At 29.4% G+C, this 20,225-nt stretch overlaps 2 protein-coding genes across 4 annotated transcripts; both read right to left on the reverse strand.

The window, feature by feature from the left end:
* Positions 1 to 292: 292 nt before the first annotated feature.
* trbd (ubiquitin thioesterase trabid) lies at positions 293 to 6,160 on the reverse strand. 3 transcript variants are annotated; one of them, XM_076397428.1, is made up of 13 exons: positions 5,939 to 6,160; positions 5,452 to 5,687; positions 5,256 to 5,376; positions 5,035 to 5,206; positions 4,846 to 4,984; positions 4,560 to 4,794; positions 4,297 to 4,496; positions 4,092 to 4,242; positions 3,898 to 4,011; positions 3,647 to 3,842; positions 2,361 to 2,603; positions 2,152 to 2,300; positions 293 to 1,972 (listed from the first exon to the last, which is right to left on the reverse strand). In XM_076397428.1, the coding sequence occupies exons 2-13, from the start codon at positions 5,570 to 5,572 to the stop codon at positions 1,894 to 1,896; spliced, it is 1,920 nt and encodes a 639-aa protein (XP_076253543.1). In that variant the 5' UTR covers positions 5,573 to 5,687; positions 5,939 to 6,160; the 3' UTR covers positions 293 to 1,893. The 3 variants fall into 3 exon arrangements, with proteins under 3 accessions (XP_076253543.1, XP_076253545.1, XP_076253544.1); XM_076397430.1 differs by having other exon boundaries at positions 2,092 to 2,300; XM_076397429.1 differs by having other exon boundaries at positions 5,035 to 5,197; positions 5,939 to 6,125.
* Positions 6,161 to 7,044: 884 nt separating this feature from the next.
* LOC143191964 (CD63 antigen) lies at positions 7,045 to 19,893 on the reverse strand. The gene is made up of 5 exons (XM_076397422.1): positions 19,725 to 19,893; positions 15,665 to 15,853; positions 15,442 to 15,612; positions 12,796 to 13,041; positions 7,045 to 7,308 (listed from the first exon to the last, which is right to left on the reverse strand). The coding sequence occupies exons 1-5, from the start codon at positions 19,785 to 19,787 to the stop codon at positions 7,249 to 7,251; spliced, it is 729 nt and encodes a 242-aa protein (XP_076253537.1). The 5' UTR covers positions 19,788 to 19,893; the 3' UTR covers positions 7,045 to 7,248.
* Positions 19,894 to 20,225: the final 332 nt, after the last annotated feature.

A 20,225-nucleotide genomic window follows, 5' to 3' on the forward strand; every position in this document is an offset into this window, starting at 1 on the left:
AGACATGGACCATATTCAAAGAAAGAGATCTGAAGTCACCAAGAGTCTGAGTACTGTATCACCAACAACAACCTATTGGTTGAGAAGTAGATACTCCGCTTCAGCCTTGGTTATGGATTGATTATGAAGATACAAAAAAAGAGTTTGCAATATTATGGTTATATATAGCAAAACACATATAGAAACCATTAAATAGGAAATTCTATCACTTTCATTTTTCAAATTGTGTTTTTGAAAATTATAGAACTGGTAATAAATATGATGAAAAAATAAATAAAATACATATTACAAATATAGTTTAAATTATTTAATTTGGTTTTTTAATAATATATATCTTCTGTAACAGAGTGTGTTAACAACGAAATATATTACATTTAGTTTCAGTTTTAAGTAACTTCTACTTTATTTAATGAAAAACTATAAATTTATATAATGAGATAATTTTGATTCCATCAGAATAAATTAATACTTAAATATACACTAAAAAGTCCTAACTAGTGCAAACTATTTACAGCAAAACAACAAAAAAGAAAAATAAAACAACATCCCAACAAAACAAATGGAGCCCACAACAACAAATAATTATCTTTGTCAACAAAATAATTGTAATGACTAATACCAACCATAATTTTTTCCCTTTTTTTTATAGTGCTCAGATACTATGAGTTTCAAATAATAAATTAATTATATATTACCCTGCATTAGAAAAATATAAATTGGTAAAACTGTTGACAAACATTTAGACAAATTAAAGGTTTGAACTGTATATATGTTTTTATTTGTACTGGATCTACTCATTTCAAATAGTGATTGAATTTAGAAAACAATCAACATTCCTGAAGTGCCACTGATAAAACATTCCAATTTTTATTTCAATTTGTCATAAAAGACATGAAATAAAAATTGCAGTTTGCATTAATATTCGCAAGTAATATATTATTTACTTGAGCTCAAATATTGCATTAGTAGATCTAGGAATTAAACTATATATAGTGAATTTACACAAAATCATGTAAAGTGGTTTAATTTTATATAAAGGATTCAATTAGTAGGTTGTTCTGTATATATATTTAAATATAATAAAATTATTTATTTAAATAATAAGATAAGAATTTATTATTTTAAACAATACGGCCACTCCATTATTATATTAGATTGAGAACATTTCAAAGTACTTAAGCAATATTTTATCTCATATCTAATATATTAACGGTATATAAATATATTCTGATAGTATAAAGTCTTTAATATATTAAATGATTATGTGTGATTCATCCATATAAATTAATCAGCTGTTTTTAACCAGCTACTTGATCATCAGGTATTTGTATACCTCATACATTTGAAAATGTATACACAAAATGGATGGATTTAAATTAATAATTACAATTTTATAAATGTAGAAGAGGATGCCAAACACCTACTTTGATACAATTAACGTCAAAATGGCGAAAAAGAAAGTGTGATTAACTATTGAAAAATAGTTTATGAAAACAGGTTCCACATTCTAATTTAATCTAAAATTATATGGTGTTAGTATTGATAAGAGAATAAAGCATATTAACTTTAACACTAATTTAGGGTTATTTCTACTCTCAATTCAGACAAAACATTACTACATTTATTAAACCATTATAATTGTTAGATTATATATATTTTACTTACATATCACAAATTTTAAGGTTATATAATTTTATCAAAAGCTGACGCATCGTGTATTCAAGTTGAACAATATGTTATTTACCACAAAATAACCTGTTTTACCCTATTTGCAGGAATTGTTCATTTATCCACTTTACATGAGTTTGTAATTATGAAGGAACACTTTAAAATCGGTCACCTATATTTTGAAGCAGTTTTCTATACATCAGTAAGATGATAGTTTACCATACATCATTCACAATCTGTATCACCTTCACTGGAATAGTCCTGTTTAGGTATTGGTCGAGTGAATGGAGCTGATGTCATTTGACTAAAAAATAAAATTTTATTGAAATATTTTCTGTAAGAGTCAGCAATAAATAACATAAATTCTATTGTGATAAAGATATGTATTATATATGTTATCCTCTGATTATCAGAGAAACTTACTAAAAATTTAATATTAAATAGTAGCAATGTACTCATTATATAGCTACAGAATTTACTAACATAATTCGCCTATAATGATTCAACCATTCTTCACACATCTGCGCAACTAGTAGAGGTCTTTTGTGTAATGGCTGCTGAGCTACTAGAATTCCATTTTCTGTTTCTGATACATCCATCCATTGTCTAAGAATTACTTCTTCCATTCCAAGCTAGATATACAATAACAATAATAAGATAAAATATGTGTCTTAATTTAATTCATTGTATACCTCTGATTCCATCAAAAAATGTATTGGTAACGGTTTTCTATCTCGATCAACTAGTGGTAATAAAGAAGCCCTAGGTCGTATATTTGGTGATGGCTCAATTGGTACTAAGGCTGAAAAGTGTCCTCTAGTATATCCTAATGCTATAGGACAACGCGAGCAGAAGCTTTGATCCCATAATAAAGGAAGATAAACTCCTTCAAATCGAGCTGGGCCTAAGGCTTCGCCACGAAAGCTTTTGACGATCTATAAAAATCCATGTTAGTAAGAAGTTGTTTGTTATTTTGTAGTCATATTACTGGGCAAAAATATGACATTAGTATTGTTTCTCAGTTTTCACTTAACACTATCATTCAAAAGTTTGTAAGTAGCCTATTCTTAGATGATAAAAAATACTGTAATTAATCGTTAAATAAACTTGTTGGTCTTGGAGGAGTCCAAATTTCAGATTTTTGTATCTAATAAACTTGTATGTGTGTGCTGATCAAAAGGCGAACGGGCTTCAGAAGCGGGCATTCTGCAGACTGTTAAGCATGATGTCTTGGTAATAATGAATAACTAAAATTGAATAAAGGAGGCTATCTGAAAATACTTTAGGAAAATTCATGCTGGAGTGAATCTGAATGGCCAAAGTTTTGTTTTCAACAAAAGAGACAGAGTCCTAAACATTTGTCAAGATTATGTCAAGGGTTCCTAGAGCAGAAAAGAAATGAAGAAATTTTGTAAATAATGAAATCATAATCGACTTTTCTCTCCAATCGAAGTAGTACAGAACGAACTTGATAGCACAATTGTGAGAATATTCAAAGTGAATGGAATAATACTAGATACCCAATACTTAAATAAGTTAATAAAAAGTAAGAGTAAAATTTGTGAACAGGTAATTAAAAACAAGAGTGACCATTTTGATCGGGCCAAAATTTGATGAAAAATGTATTAAATTTTTTTATTTGTACTAAATATAGAAACTAACTTTAGCTAAATGTTAGTCTAAGGTATACATTATGAGTATAATATATCATAAGTATCTTTTTTAAATTACCTTTTTGTCTCCAAACTTTTGAATGGTAGTGTGAGAGTTTATTGTAAAAATGTGTAATGTTCAATGTTGTGACTCCTATCCTTAGATTAAGCACAATTATGTTTGAGGACAACCTTATGTAAAGACTAGCACTATAAATACAATACACTTTATAGATTTAGTAATTAAAATATACTTCAAATTACAAGGATAAATAAAAAATGCAATATTTTTGTGCAGCCTATATGGCATATAAATAGTCTGTTACCTTAACCCCATATACTAATATGGGCCGTCTTAAAATATGAGCAAGAGCAAATATATGAAGTTGTTCCAAGCTTGAGCCTGGTTGTGCGGCTAATGCTACTAAAGTGCTCCAATCTTCTTCCCATTGGGCTTCTTCCAAAGAGTATTGCAAAAAAGAAGCGTGAGATGACTCATACTCTTTCCATCTTGGATAGAAACTAAAAATTATTGGACTAGTACTTCATAAATATTTAAATTCATGAAATTTCCTACCAATGACCTGCATGAACTAATGTCTCCGCTAAAGCTCTCCTTAAAGCATTATCTCTATCAAAAACACCCCATGTAGCTTGCATTACACTATCTAGTAAACAGTCTCCTGCAGATCTAATTACATTAGTAATTAAAGTAATTAGTAATCAAAATTAGCTTATTTTGAATAGTAAACTTAAATGAGTATTTATTACCTATTCCAAAGAGTATGAAGTCGACAAACACCATCTCCTATAGCCCAATTAATCACAGCTGCATCGCCAGCTTCAAGTTCTTCTTGAGCATCCTTGTCAAGTAATTCAATCATTAATTGCTCTTTGATGCTATGAGGAAGATTGTCAATCTCTAAATAAAACAACATGTATGTATAATGATTATGTTAAATAAAAAATATTTAACCTGCTGGTAAAGTAAATGTTGGAAATTCTGTAACATAGTGACAAGGAAAGCTGCCTTTCCTCTGTCGAAAGGTAGTAGCAAAATGCCGTCTTATATCAGCTGCTAAATCAGGTGCTACATAACTAGGTACTCTTTTAATACCAGAACCAGAACCTTCAATTTGTGAAAGTAAAACTGCTAGTAAATCTTCCCTTTGAAACCTGGAAAAATTGTACATAAATTCTATAATTCTTTATGTAAAAACTTTATTGCATTTTTTATACCTTATTGCTAAATGAACTAAAGTATGTCCTACATCAAAAGCAGAATTTCTATTTAATAAGGCGCACTCTGATGCTGTTAATGTACGAGCAGGATCTCCACCAGATGAAAGGTAATTTTCGACAGGTATTGGATCACCATCTATTACACCCATGCAAGCATTTAACCAGTTCCAATCTGCATTTCTACGTAAATTTCGAAGCTTATGTTCTTTTTCAAAGTTATTCTGAGAGGTTTCTAAAAATTAAAAATATGAACACACCATTCTGTAATAAAGCTATTATTTACCATCTTGATTCATATCATCATTATTTTTATTTCTTTCAGGTGACGGTATTATAAGACTACAGGCTTGTGATCGTTGACTATTTGAAGTACCACACATCGCACATTTTGTTGATTTTGGCCAGTTTTCGTAAGTACACATCTAAAAATTAATTATAAGAATTTTGACAATAAATATAATGTACCAATTACTTGACAAATCCATTTTCCTTGAGAAGTCCTTTTACTATTTTCTAAATTAATAACTGTAGATGAAGGACTACTATTTCTTGAAAGACTTTGAGCTAAATCTGAATTTTGTGTTATTCTAAGGGGTTGGATGTGTTCGTGTAGATTATTTGCTAATGGTGGTGGACTTAAAGAACTGAAATCAAATATCAACAAATAATCTTATATTGTAATATAATATTTACTTTATGCAAGATGAGCAATTCAAATAGTTACTGCAGTTTTCACATTGACATTTGTCTTTTAATTTTTTTAAATCTAAGGAAGCACCAGCACCTACAGGTGAACATCGATCATCTCTGTCTTCTATAATTACAATAAAAAAAGTCAGTTTTGAGGCTTTTTTATTTTGGGTTATAAATTATTAAGGGTTGTATTTACCATGTAATCTATAAATATTTTCGAAAGGTCGAGGTCCACGGCACATTGTACACTTTATAGCTGATGGATAGTTTTCATAAGTGCAATATTCACAAGCCCATTTTTTATCGTTATCACTCATTTTCACTACACACTAATTCAAATAATGATGTGATTTTAATTGTCATGAATATTTCATAATTATCTTTCTAAATCAAACTACAATTACTTCCCAGTTTTTGACACCATTTTTGTATCTAAAAATATATAATTTTTACGATTACTATTGCTTTTTTAGTTGTAATTTTATTAATTATAGGTAGATACCGTGTTGAAACTTAAATAATTATAATATAAATAAAACTATGTTCATTAAATGTCAATCAAGTGTATATTCATTTATATTCCTATAATTCTAAAGTAAATGGCGGGATATGCGTTTTACAATAAAGAAAATTACAACTTTTATAAAAATAGTATCGCAAAATGACTTTTGATGCTCTCTCACCTTTGCAAATAAGGTCAAAAAGAGTTATTGTTGTTAAGGCACTACGGTTAATGTTTTGTATACTTTTGTAAACAATAAATTTAGATACCATTTGTATGCCAATCGAGCTAATTTTCAGTTGACAAATCAATGTAAAAATATTTATCCAACGTCAAAATAACAAGCTATTTTCAACTTTTTTCACATTAGTATTCCTCTCCTTTCTCTTTGACATCTGTCAATTGTGATTGTCCTAAAATATTTTAGCAAGATAAATAAAACATTAACCACATCATTTATTTTTAGCAGTTTTATAGTAATACAATTATAATACATATGAAATATAAAATATCATTTAAAATTTACTTTATATTGCTGGTTGCCTATAATACTACTATATGTATATATAGATACTACGATATATATATATATATATATATATATATATATATATATATATATATATATATATATATATATCATATAAATTTGCAAAAGAACCGGCTTGACTGCTGCAGAGGTAAAGACGACAGAACGGTATTCTGTTGCGATAATCGTGAGTTAGATTCCTGCTGGGGCATGGTCCTAAATTTATGTTTGTGATTGTTTAATATTTGTGATTGTCCTAGGCAAAGCGTGTAAAATCCGACAAGGAAAATGATCCCAGTCACGCCAGTAACCAGGCTGGGTAAGACCGAATGTCTTCTGGGGGATGACTTCTAAATTGGTCACTCCCCAGTCGGTAGGCGGCTTAACGCCGAGGACCGTCGTTCGGAGCCAAGGTTAAACAATGGGTTCAGTTAAGATAAAACACTCGTTGGTAAAAAGAAGACTTTAAAATATATAAAAAAGTCTGTAATTAAAATAATTAAAATTATTATTATGTCTGGCGTATCAAAACTAAACTTATTATACATTCTCGAATTCTGTGAAGTGGAAGTGTTAGTGATTGAAGATATTATAAACGTATAAAAGTGTTTTTAACCCTTTCCGATATTAATTATATATTTATTGAAATAACTTTTAAATGATATGCAAATGACTTTTGTAATATTTATTAAAAATAACACAGGATACATTTACAAATTAATTATATAAAATATGGAAGATTGAACACACGCTTGAAATTCTAAATTGTTGTTATTGATTTTATTGGTGAATAATAAATTATATAAATAAATTAATGAGTATATATATATATATATATATATATATATATATATATATATATATATATATATATATATATATATATATATATATATATATATATATATATATATATATATATATATTCCTATATTAATTCCTAGTCACTTCAAAGATGTATTTCATTTTGTTTCATTTTTAATAGTGTATGCCAGCCAACATGATAGAAGGATACCGATAACCTAAAACAGAATAAAAGCCAATATAATATTTTACAGGATATGTGTTTTTTTAAATTGTCATAAAAGAAATATACAAAGGTAAGTGCCCAGTTGTAAGCTTCGTTTTTACAATGTTTTTTAAGCGTGCATTATATAAAGATAATAATTATTTTCATTCATTTGTCAGTGAAACGGACTATAAATTACATAATGCCCTGAATCACGTCAAATTCAATAATTCCGGTTAAACATTGGTTTTCAGATTTTTTGCATCAATATATCTCACTTGATAACGTATTATGAAAGAGTTTATTACAGATAAATTAATAAATAAATTAATATCGTTTCAACGATAAATATTAAAGGACAGAAGATTTGTGTATTTTGCTTTCCATTTGGACGAAATAATCGCGAATTTGACAGAATGATTATTTCATTCAATCATAATGATTTTTATTACATGTGCAGAGTAGGTAATTGGTCTCAATACGTACACAACTTGTGTGGGACACCTTCTTAAGCTTATTTTATTGTAGACTTCCTCTTATTTGACTTTAAATATTCTGGCTGTAATATAAGATTTCAATGGCTCAGTGTGTTGTTACGGTAACATTTTCTGTAGCTTATGAACAAGACCGTCATCTGAGAATATAGCTGAACATATCTTTTTACCTTTATCGGTCTTTTCAATTATATCTGTTATTCTATGCACTTGGCCAATCGTCAAATGTTTGTGAACAAACTCGAAGTGATATTTTGGGATTAGGTTTTTTTTTCTCTATAGTAGGTTTTATCCTTTTTAAATACCTTATATATTTCTGGTAGCAGTGAGATAGGTCTATAGGCTTTTATTTCAGTTGGAAATTTTGCAGATTTTACCAAATATTGACATCAACAAACTGTTTAAATCTTGAAACCAAAACCGAGAATTGATATAGGACGTAATGTCTAAAATGCAATAGTGGTTGTTCTATGACTACCGTCTGTATATGCATAACTGAATTATTTCAATGATTTTATGCAGAGAAATGAATAATTTATCGATTTTAATCAACATACATTACTGATCAAAATACACGCAAGCTCTTAATATTAACTTATTGAACAACCCTTAACATTGGATTGCTTCGCTGGGATGTTCTATTTTAGTATATTCATGAAGTAGTGGTTATTTCTGGAGAATCTTAACCGCTCTTCGGTTCATTTCGGTAGTTTCCGCCTGATTTTACGACGTTGCCATTTACAAACAATCGAGAGGTAGAATTCAATGAACTACAACAGCCATTTTACGAGCTGCTCTGTTTTGTAAGCTTAAGAATTTTGTTGTTTATACTTTATTGGTTCTTGCACTGTTCATATTTTAATTATAAATGGTAGGCAGTAATGAATCAATCATCGATTTGTGATTATTGTAAAAAAACTATTGTAACACTTTTAATCTGAACATATGTATGAGGAAATTCCATAAAGGTGCTTATCTATTCAATTTTAACTCTAGTTATGGAAATTCCATACCAAATTCATTATATTTTAGGAGTAGTTGATTCTGCGAAAGTAAAATACAGATAAATATGACTCGATCTCCTTTATGTGAGCATATCTCATCAAAACCACAGCTTGTTGTTCATATAGTGAATCCTCAGTTTTATAATTGCGGAGATTGCAGAGATAGGGTCGAGTTCGGCAAAGTATAACATATATATATACCAGTAGGAAAAGAAAAGTAGAAGTAGGAAGACACTAGAGCACCCGAGGACCAATGAAACCCTACATAACTAAAAACATGGGATCCAGAGTTATCGGTAGGTTAAAAAGAAACATTGAAAGCGATGAAGAAGAGTTTAGTTACGCAGCCGTGTGTAATTTACAAGCATGAATGAAGCATTAGAAAATTAGAAACAGTGGCTCTAACAGAATTACCGGTAAGATAAAAAGAATTATTGAAATTAATAGAGAAGAGTTTAATTACAAATTATTGGAATTTTGATACAATTATCAATTCAACACAATTGGAATTAAAGTGGAAGATAAACCAAATTGGCGTTGGAATAGTATTTTTAAACAATAGATAAAGAGATCTATATCAGGAAATCAGAGGATTTAATTACTGAAAAAAGATACTATCAATTAAATCAAGTATTGTTGGGACTAAGCCGTCTGTAAGAAATTCACTAAAATGTTGGCAGATTAGATTCAATGAAGTGATGTACAAGTTACCGTTCGAGAAATCACATTATGACTATTGTTTGTTCAAAAAAAGGTAATAATTATTCGGTAATATTCAATGATGATGATTAATGCATCACGAAGACACATCAAAAGGACACGAAGAGCAATCAGCAGATAAAGTCTTATGAAAAGTTTATGAAATATAACTGAAATAAAATGCTTTTTTTGAATGGAAATAGAGGAGATTGAAGAGGGATTAAAGATTTATTAAAAATATAGAATTTAATTCGACAGGAAGACTGTAACACCGATCGAAATTAATATTATCAGTAAAAGGGAAGAAATAATTTAAAACGTACCGAATATAAAATTCAAATGCAGTCTAATATACTTTTCGCTAGTTAGGAGATCAGATGTTGCATGTACTATTTCATATTTAAACAAACATTTGATAAAGCAATGGAAACCTGAAAAAGGAATACTTGAAAACTCAAAAGGTTCTAATAGACCCATGGATTAATTAGACCAGTGGACTTGAGGAGAATGTCATGCCGACTGGGGTGGTGAACAACTAGAAAAACTTAATGAATTCATACCATTTCATAAAGACAACCCAGTGGCATGGAATAAATTCATTCGAGGGCAAATTCATATATGTAGGTTTAGCAACCCAAGAATAAACTAAATAATTGGCATTAAAAGTGGAAGAGTGTGTGAGTGAAAAAGTTTTTAAGAGTGTTTAAAAAGAGAAATATGTCTAAAGAAAAAAGTTAATTGTTCATTACGTTTGTTTATCAGATAATTGTGTAGACTAATTCAATTAAATCATTAAGTGAAATTTTCATCATGTAGAAATATAATTGTTCTAAGTTCAGATAAATCTATATGTAGAATGTAATAATTTTGTTCTAGCATTTTATTCATAATTTTGTAATGATCTTTGTTTATAACGTCAATTAGTTTAGTTGTTAGATACATTTAAATTGAGATGGGGTGTTGAATATATGATTTATGTCGATACAAGAGCCAATGTAGAAAATAATAGCAAGTAGAGGGCGCTGTAATTTGGATCGAGGCTGTTCTAATATGTATAAAAACCAGCGATGTAAATGTTCAGGGTGTCAGAGAGATAAATTAGAAACATTGTTAAGTATGCTTATAAAATTCTTATATGTCTTTCCCAAAATACCGTTTTTATAACATCTGCCTTTTTATAGCTTTATGTCGGTATTTTGGGTCTCTCTGGCAGGACATTTTATTGTCACTGCTTGGCAAAAAGGTGATTATCCGATACAGTATAGTTTCAGAATGGGTGTGACATACACACACCTTAAACAGGGCGAACCAAGAGGTTCGCAAGCTTTCACGATGAGCTTATATTCACGACTAGTTATTAGTCAAATTTGTAAAATAAGATAGATCCGTATGATCGAAGCTAGTTCAGGTATTTTATAGTGTTGCATTGTATTGTAAGTGTATAAATAAGTAATATAAGTAATTAAGAAACAGTTTACTTTTATTTAAAGAAAGATACCCAGGAACTAATTGATGTCAGTTTCGTGAATCACTGACATCTCTAAGAAAAACTTTTTTTGAATAAGTTTTTGACCCTATTAAACTAGCGTTCCGGAAATTATTTATGAATTAAACAAGTAATTCAACCTTCTAGCCGCATAGAAGTAGCAGATATCGAATCAACATGGTCCTTGGAGCCGGATAGAAGTAGCAGATAATTAAATAATAAATAAAGTTTCTTTTTTGTTCCAAAGCCATAAGTCGTGTCCCGTCCTTATATAAGGGGTTCTTATGTTGGTAAAAATATTATCACTTTTAAATTTGAACGTGATTGATCGATTAGGAATTCATAAGAGTGCATCAAAGGGTGAAAGTTGTTAAAATTAGATAAAAGTATGATTGCAACGAAACTAGCTGCTAAAATTCTAATGGATGCTATATTGATGAAACCCAGCTACTTCAAGTAGTGGTAATTTGGAAAGACTAGATTTATTGGCTCATAAAGATTTATATAAAATTCAGCAAGCAAACAAATTGAATTGAAAAATTGAAAAAGTGACGCTACAAGTGTTGAAGTATGGGTAAATGAGGTCAAAAATACAGGATATGTGTTATATAAGCCACAATCTTCAATCTTATTATAATCATACTAAATGAAGGACAATATGTAATGTTAAAAAAATATAGTTAAAGGAATATATAATGTATACGTGTATGTTATATACACAGTTTTAATACACATCGATTTGAATTGTATTCCTTGCTTTTTGGATGAATTGAGAGAGGGGTTTCCATGCTATTTTTGGATAAGGTGGGGCAAAAGTACCGCTACCATCTTTATTTCACACTAAGGTGGGGCAAATGTCCCGCTGCCATTTAATTGAGCGCCATCTTGGTTATATGACGTTTAGCTCAGTTTCAACATTGTTGCAGGCTCAGCTTTAACCATTGTGTTGTGTAGACGTCCAGATTTTATTACAGATAAATATACGTCACAAGAACGAGCAGAAATAATGACAATATTTATTGAAAATAATCGTTCCACTATTGCCACTCAGCGGAAATAGCGTAAATGGTAGCGGGACTTTTGTGATGAATCAGTGATGAGGAATCAATTAAGGTGCTTTTTAGTGCCGTGCAAGGTGTATCACTGAGTAATTTTAAAGATAAATGAATGGTTGTGTTTTTATGTATAGATAAATAAACTATATTTGTTAATTTACATATTGTCTTATTTACTCTTCTTTCTTTTTAAATTTAATTTGTTTATAAAAAGTTAAATAACTTAGACATAATATATAAACTTAAGATAATAGACCGCAAACTTAGTTAAATTTGAACTGGAATGACAAGTGATATTTTATGTTAATTTATGAATTCGAGATACTCTTCAAGTACATGAATAATTTACAAGAACTTTCGTTTGTTATTAATAATGTTGAATATGAAGAAATATTTTAAAATGAAAGATGCTTATAAAAGGTTCTTCATATTATATTTTTTTATATTATAGGAGAAGAAAAGATGTACAAGAAATGTTAACTCGTGTCTCAACAGAAATATTACGTCAATTTGTACATTCAAGATTTATTATATTTATTATTATATTCTTCAAGTGTATGTATAATTTTTAACAACTGGCAACGTTGAAAATTCTAACCCTTGCATGCCAGGATTCTCTAGAACTACACTATTGTTATTTAACCGGCATCGCTTCTTTTTCCTATTACTGGATATTACCAGAAAAGGACGAACTAGCACTTTTGAGTTAAGATTATTCCTGAATTAAACACTATGCCTAATATTTCATTTAAGTAACGTTACCTCAACGAAAGCTATTCCAATTCCGACACCAATTAAGACTTTGGTGTTATTTTCAATTTTGTCCTTCAATTTCTGGAAGCATCCTTTCGAATATACATTGTCTCCGAAATTCATATCTTTGCAATGTTTATCCGGTTGAATAATGTCAAGATTGAGAGTATCGAGGTTTTGTTCGTAACAGCAAGATTTTGGCCAAAGGTCTGGTGCTTCCCAATCGGTAGGCTTATCGATTCCGCAGCATTTAAACTGAAAGAGAAAATATATTAGTATAATACCAACAGACTGTTCAAAATCAAGAATGTTCAAAATTGAACAAATATCTATATCAATTATAGACTGATTTTCAAAATTCTTTTTTTATTCGAAAGAGTGCACTTCTGAGGTGGTCCTATTGGAACCAAGTCAGGATCTGATGATAGAATCCGGAGAAATCGAGGGAAACCCTTTCAAAGGCACGAATAAATGTGAGTTACATGCTATCTTATATTTATTTGTTTAACTATCTATCAGTTGTAAACTTATTTGTGCTTTTTATTTTAGATGTTCATATAATTGATAGTTTTAGTTTCTTTAAAATGTGTTGTGTTTTGAATCAGTCCTAAAAATTCCATGAGATCGATAGGTAGAAAATTGTTATAAGAGGTCTACGTAATTAAAAGAGCTCTAATATCGAGAGCCAGTAGCAATATCTGAAAATAGGTGAGATTGAAGTCAGAACCAAAATTAGACAGCGAGTCTTGTCCATATTGCGTAAAATTTGGTAATAAAAAATAATATAAAAACAATAACTAAATAATGTTAAATTAAATTAATAAAGGTCCTAAAACTTATCATTGAATATAATTAATAAATTATATGTAAAAGAGTATACATTGAGTACAAACATGATTGAAAATGAAACTAAGCTGTTTTAGTTGCAATTGTATTATGTCATCCGAATAAAGATTGCCTGGATACTGTCGTCTATTAATATCTTAATGTGCCCAAAGAAAGCACTAGGCTATGATTTAATAAATAGACAAGTGCTGAAAAATCTACCAAGAAAGGCAATTATAAAAATCATCTACTTGATTAATGCAGTTTTTCGATTAAAATATTTTCCGGATGTCTGGAAAATGGCTGAAGTTATTATGATTCCGAAACCTAGAATACCACAAAATCAAGTAAATTATTGTAGACTAATTTCAGTGCTACCAGCAATTACTCAGTAATATCCAAAATATTTGAAAAACGTTTGTCATTATTAGAAAATGTTGCTATGGATACATTTGTTGATGATACTACGTTTTGATATTGGAGACAATAGCGAAGAAGCAACCATAAAACTGCAACACGCAAGTAATAATATAAGTAGACGGAGCCAGACATGGAGAATAAACGTCATATCAGCAAGTATATAAAAAATAAAAGAAAAAAAATCCACTTACAATCCAAGAAACGTATTGGTTATTTGGAAGAAAAAAATTATCCGTACATACTAATTTGCTACCGTATAAGTAGATACTAAAACCATATGGACCTATCATATTCTACGAGTATTATTTATTAGTATTATTTTTATAAGTCTTGGGAAGTGTAGTGAATGCACCCAGATACTATAGGAGCAATTGCATACACCGAGATCTTCGGATTCCAATTATCAAAGGAAATTAATAGATTCACAATAAGACATTTGGAAAGACTCCACTTCCATGTAAATATCTGAGGAGAAGTGCTGCAATTCTCGGATAACACTGAACTAGGACGCGGATTCAAGAAAGGCAAAGTATATTAAATGGTAAGAATACTAAAAGGTGTTATTAACATTTAATTAATTTTATTTTATTTTATTAGAGACTAAGTAAGGGTCAATATTTCACCCGAATCAGAATTCTTAGAAAATGAACTTAATCACATCAGACCTTCAGTTCAGCTATCATGAAAAGCAAATAGAAGAAGATAAGGCCAAAATAGTTTCGCTAACAGTCCTCCCCTTTCTTCAAGGGGCGATAAACCGTATTGGAAGGAACAAATCAATTAGCTTCAAGCTATTCAATTTTACGTTTAGACATAAATAGTTCATAAATAATAACATAAACTCAATAAAGACAAGGTCAAAAACTAACCCATCAGACATAAGACTAATTCTATCTGGTATAGCATCGTCCTAGTTCTTACTTATTCAACGGGCCATGAAAAGAATGGGTCTTTGGCTTATGACTTGGCTGTGAGAGGAGAAATAGAATAATCCTATTAGGAGAAAAACAGAGCTCTAATTCTGAAAATGCAATCTATAATGATTGCGAAACTTAAGACCTGTTGAGAGTTGAAATTTTATAGGGTACATTTCCAAAATATATATTATTTTAGTGTTAAGCGTTGTTCGCGTGAAGTATTTCCTCTTAAGTGGTTGAAATTTTAGACCTAGACAACAATAATGCCTATTCCCACATAACATTAGTTCTTCATAAATTTTTCTTCAAAATTTGGCTTTCTAAAGTGAATACAGACAAAAATGATGATAGTTACAACTGCAAAATGATAGATTTCTCTGGATTTTTATTATTTGTCTTTTGTCCATCTAATTAATCCAAACAACAATTTTTATCATTAAATATAAACTTTCTTTTAAGTTTCTTATATAATTATAATAGTTATTGGTTTTACCTTCTTTTGTAAACTGTCCCAAGCTATTTGTTCAACTTGATTGCTCGTGTAGTTCGCCATAGATGCATGTAATGTTTTCTTTAAAGTTCCTTCAAAATCGCCTTTGTAAACTGCTGCGGCAATTCCAACGGCCAGTTCCAAAATGAATATTAATACAAGTAATCCTGCAAACTAAAGGAAAAAATGTAAATTTTTACTGTAATATTACTTTTGAATTACTTACAGCTACAAGCAAGTTGTACGATTCTCTGATGGCTCCGAAACATCCCAAGAAAGCAATGATAAATACTATGGAACCGGCAATAATTAATACGATTGGTGGACCTAAGAGGTCACTGTTCGTAAAATGTTTAAAGTCAGAAACATCTGAAAGTACCAGTCCACCTGCAATAATGATACCTAAACCTGATATCTGGAAAAGAAATTTTACTTTAAATTTCATTTTATCATGTGTTTTAGTGCTTTATCATTACTGTGTGTTTTGTATTTAAAATAAACTTTTAATAAATGATCTTTCTATGTTTGAAAACCTTTCTATGTTTAATGAAAATTATATGTAAACCTGAATATTTCAAGAAATATCTGTTTGCTTGAGCTATATTAAATAGCCACGGTCCACCATATCTAATAAGGTCAAAAAATGCCGAAAATTTAACACCACTGAAACCCATGTACATATAAGTTATGAGGGTCATAATAGCGTCATAATTCATATAGGGTTTAAAAACAAAAACTTTAAATTTACTTTAAAATTATTTTATTTTAATAGAAATCCACACTACTGTGTTCTTTCTTACAATATCCACTATAATCACGTGATTATTATTCCATCTGGACAGCTTATAGTTATTGTCAAATTACTTATGAGTATTGCCTGTAACTTCTTCTGCTAGTTCAACTGCAATAAAAAAATGAAAGGCAAACTGGCAGACGAAGGTATAGGAAATACTCAAAAATAATTGTATAACACGTACATCCCTGTGGTCGTTTCTTTAGAAGAAATATGTTATATCACGCCACTATTGTGGTCCTATATTGGAGGAATCATGTGTTTTAATAGTGAATGCAAGACAGTTTGACGTTGGATTCACAATCGTTGGAATTACTCCAAAAACATCTCTTGGTTTGAAAGAGAAGCTCGAGTAAAAATAACGCAGCTGAAGCTGTAAGGTCGCAAAGGGTGCATTGAAGGTACTCAAAGACCCTTAGCTATAAACGATTACAAGTAAGAAATATTCAAGCTTTGAAAAACACCCATAATTTTCACAGTTCAACTTGTAGGGCCACCAGAGGCGGACTAAAGGTGTTGTAAACTAAAGTAGTCTACTGGAATTTGGACAGAAGCTAGCAGCTCGGGATGAGTGGCCACCAATGGCACATTGTACTAGTTCAATTTCTTATCCGTAGGCTATCGGATTTTGGAGTAACCAAAACTTGGGAAACTATGTTATACTACAAAAAGAGTACCATGGAAATTTGGGTAGAAACAGTGTCATTCACTAAAATCATCATTAAAATCTATCAACATTGAAGTTTTGTTTGAGAGAAAACTGAAATATATTTTGTAGACTGACTGTTTTTTGTACACCTCTTCTGATCTTTTTACTTCTGCTGCGGTTAAGACGACCTCATGAGTGGAAAGTTCTGCAATTAGAACAAAGCAAAATAGTGATTGAGAACCTAGATGTTTATTTCAAAATGTTTGGATATTCAGTGGCCCAACGTCAAAAATGAAAAATTAGGAAAAAAGAATAAGAAAAATAATTTAGACGTCTATTGAACCTTTTATTTCTCAGAATGTTATGTACTTAATTTTATTAAAAACAGTAATTCCTAAGAATAGCAGGCTGATAATATTTACTTTTCGTTGCGTGCTAGGACTATATGTTGTCATGATGGTATTGATTTCTATTTTCTGCTTGTAAAATAATGATAATTTATTATTCTTCTAGAAAATCGAATTGGGTCATCTATTCAAATTAGTTACATTATAAGTTTTTTGGGGCTTTTTAATTATTTATTAAAAATATTATTCTTTTAGATTTATCATGACTGTGCGATTATCTTACGGTAGGTATGGTAGTCAACTTAGAGCTCAAATAGAAATTTATATAAATAAAAATAAACAGAATGATTGCTTATAATTAAATATTTTTTCGAATTTTATGTACATTTATTAAAATATTCTGTTGTCTTTCTGTGTAAGTAACCTAACTCAATATTTTTGTCAATGCACTTTTTTAGATATATGTTTTAATATAGAGATATTTTAATAGAGAATTCTATATAAAATAACTTTGTTTTGTTTTTCAAGGGATACTTGAATGATTTTCAAAAAATTCTTCTGACAGAAAATTCAATTACTTTCATTATTGAAATAATTACTTGGATGTCTTAAGTGAGTATTTATTTCATGAAAATATTTAATTTCATTTTAAATCAACAAATCTATTAAGCTAGAGCTCTTACATATAGTCCAAATTCTCAGTAAAATTTTTAGATATTAGATTTCCAGAATGGATGTGGTATATATGGATGCGGATAACAATTATATATAGTTAATTTACAAATACCTAATTTAACTGCTGAAAGTCATCTATCAATAACGATGAACAACTATGTATAAGATTACCATACTGCTGTATGTAGGTGGTGGTAAATATTGATACAAATGTCTGCTGGAATAAGCATATTAAATATAAAAGTAAAAAGATAAGGTTAATATTAAATGAAGAAAAGTGTAATTATCACCACATACTAAGTTTTGACCCAGATATGGGAAATAATATTAAATAATATAAATAGCATGACAATGTTATACCGATACTCTCGGATATTAACTGACATTTAGAAAATCAAGAGATTTGCAACATTATTCAAGGAAAGATTCTATTACTGAAATAGGACTTTTAGGGTTGTTTTATACTAAGATTATTTAATAGAAAAAGTACAACAACGTTATTTTATTAAATCAAATACTAACTAAGCACCTATGCTATATAAGTATCTAGTTATAGTTTTATTTTGTTTAGTTACTGTATATTAATTTGTAAACTATTTGACAAGAATGTATTACTGGTAAATGGTATTTCGTTGATTATATAAAATACTTTTCCGAATATTTTTTTGACTATATTTGCACCAAACATGTCAATAGCAACATATATAGTATATAGCCTATTCAAAGTTTTTTTGTATATACGTCGTCAAGATGTTTAATGTGTTGCCTGTCGCAATTTGTAAATTCGTTTCAGAATGAGAGAATATATTCCTTCTAATTTTATTCTAGTTAAAAAGAGACACACCGCTGTCAGTTTATTTCGAACACGTAAACGAATGAGCCTGTCAAAGTCGTCCGGTTGTCAGACATATGCAAAATTCTTTAAAGCAATAATGATGGCTGTGTAATTAACTGTAATTTTAATATATATATATATATATATATATATATATATATATATATATATATATATATATATATATATATACTTTGACAGGCTCATTCGTTTACGTGTATATATTAGAATAATATATATATATTAATGTATATAATTTGATAACATTTTTGTTTCATTATTTTATTTAAACTTGAATTTGGTTGTATGTCAAAGCCAAACTGAACTAAAACTCAGAGTTGATGCGGCATCATCGTGATATTTTAACGTCACAAATTTAGAAGACGTATGTACAAAATAACTTTGAATAGACTATATGATATCTATATTATAATATCTTTGTGTGGTGTTTATGGCGATGAATGCTTGTAGGTGAACATCAGAATTAGTTTATTTGATTTCCTGCAAGAAATATTTATCTTAAAGATGAACCTGGTCGGTCAATCGTTGAAATGATCGATCAAATACTTAAATATATTGAAGTAGATCAATATACGGAACTAAACATCAATCGTAAAAAGTTTTGGACCAGTTACATAAGATTGGATACGAGAATAACTTGAATATATTTGGGTTCTACATAAATTAACAGTGAAAAACTTAATAAACTATGTGTAAATCTCTAATAATACGAAACGAAACTGATTCATTTTTGAAATGAATAATTATGGAATAAATGTGATGTGATAATTTACGAGATTAGTATGCGAATGTGATAGTATTCAAATCTCGCTTGATACTTTTCAAAAACATGAAAAGAAAATAAAACCAAAATTTGTTTCCTACTCACTATCAACTATTTCATTATCGTTTAATTCTATTATTCATATTAAATCATGCAGTGTTTAAATTTAATAGAATTAGTATTAAATTATCAATAATACTTACAGCAAACACTAGGTTAAAAACGAATAGAATATATTTTATCAAACTCATTCCACATGATTCCATGTTGTCTTCTTGCGTTTAGCTCCAGAACTGCGACGTTGGTGTTGAAAAAAAAGTGGGTAGGTACTCTATTTCCTAAGTTAGAGCCGATTTGCGTGTTAAGGACTGGATTTACAGACAGCTTTTCACATTTTCGTGGGTAACACCGACCATAACAAATTAGAGCAGACGTTGCCATGTTTATTTGTTATTATGTATTTTAATATACTAATTACGAACTTAGATATTTATTATATGGCTGATTTTTAATTACACTGCGATTTTTTCTTTTTGGTATAGTATGAAAGGTTTTTAGAAAATATCGTAAAACTTTGCGATGATTGATAAGATTTGGAAATGTAGAGATGTTACTAATATGTCTCAGATTATTTGTAGTTCTATTTCACCAGTACATATTCCTTAATACGTGAATTTTTTGAGTGATATGTGACTTCAATATAT

The sequence above is a fragment of the Rhynchophorus ferrugineus genome, unplaced genomic scaffold (assembly GCF_030347505.1).
Source record: "Rhynchophorus ferrugineus isolate W39M unplaced genomic scaffold, kcgeb_rfMv2 rfM2, whole genome shotgun sequence".
Lineage (NCBI taxonomy): Eukaryota > Metazoa > Arthropoda > Insecta > Coleoptera > Curculionidae > Rhynchophorus > Rhynchophorus ferrugineus.

Excerpts from the sequence above, each read along its gene's own strand:
- LOC143191964 (XM_076397422.1), bottom strand. The coding sequence starts at position 19,787 with ATGGAATCATGTGGAATGAGTTTGATAAAATATATTCTATTCGTTTTT. Across the intron at positions 15,854-19,724 it reads TTTTTAACCTAGTGTTTGCT|ATATCAGGTTTAGGTATCAT; the intron begins GTAAGTATTATT and ends TTTCTTTTCCAG. Across the intron at positions 15,613-15,664 it reads CGTACAACTTGCTTGTAGCT|TTTGCAGGATTACTTGTATT; the intron begins GTAAGTAATTCA and ends TTTTTCCTTTAG.
- trbd (XM_076397428.1), bottom strand. The coding sequence starts at position 5,572 with ATGAGTGATAACGATAAAAAATGGGCTTGTGAATATTGCACTTATGAA. Across the intron at positions 5,207-5,255 it reads AATTGCTCATCTTGCATAAA|TTCTTTAAGTCCACCACCAT; the intron begins GTAAATATTATA and ends ATTTGATTTCAG. Across the intron at positions 4,012-4,091 it reads CTTCATACTCTTTGGAATAG|ATCTGCAGGAGACTGTTTAC; the intron begins GTAATAAATACT and ends TAATGTAATTAG.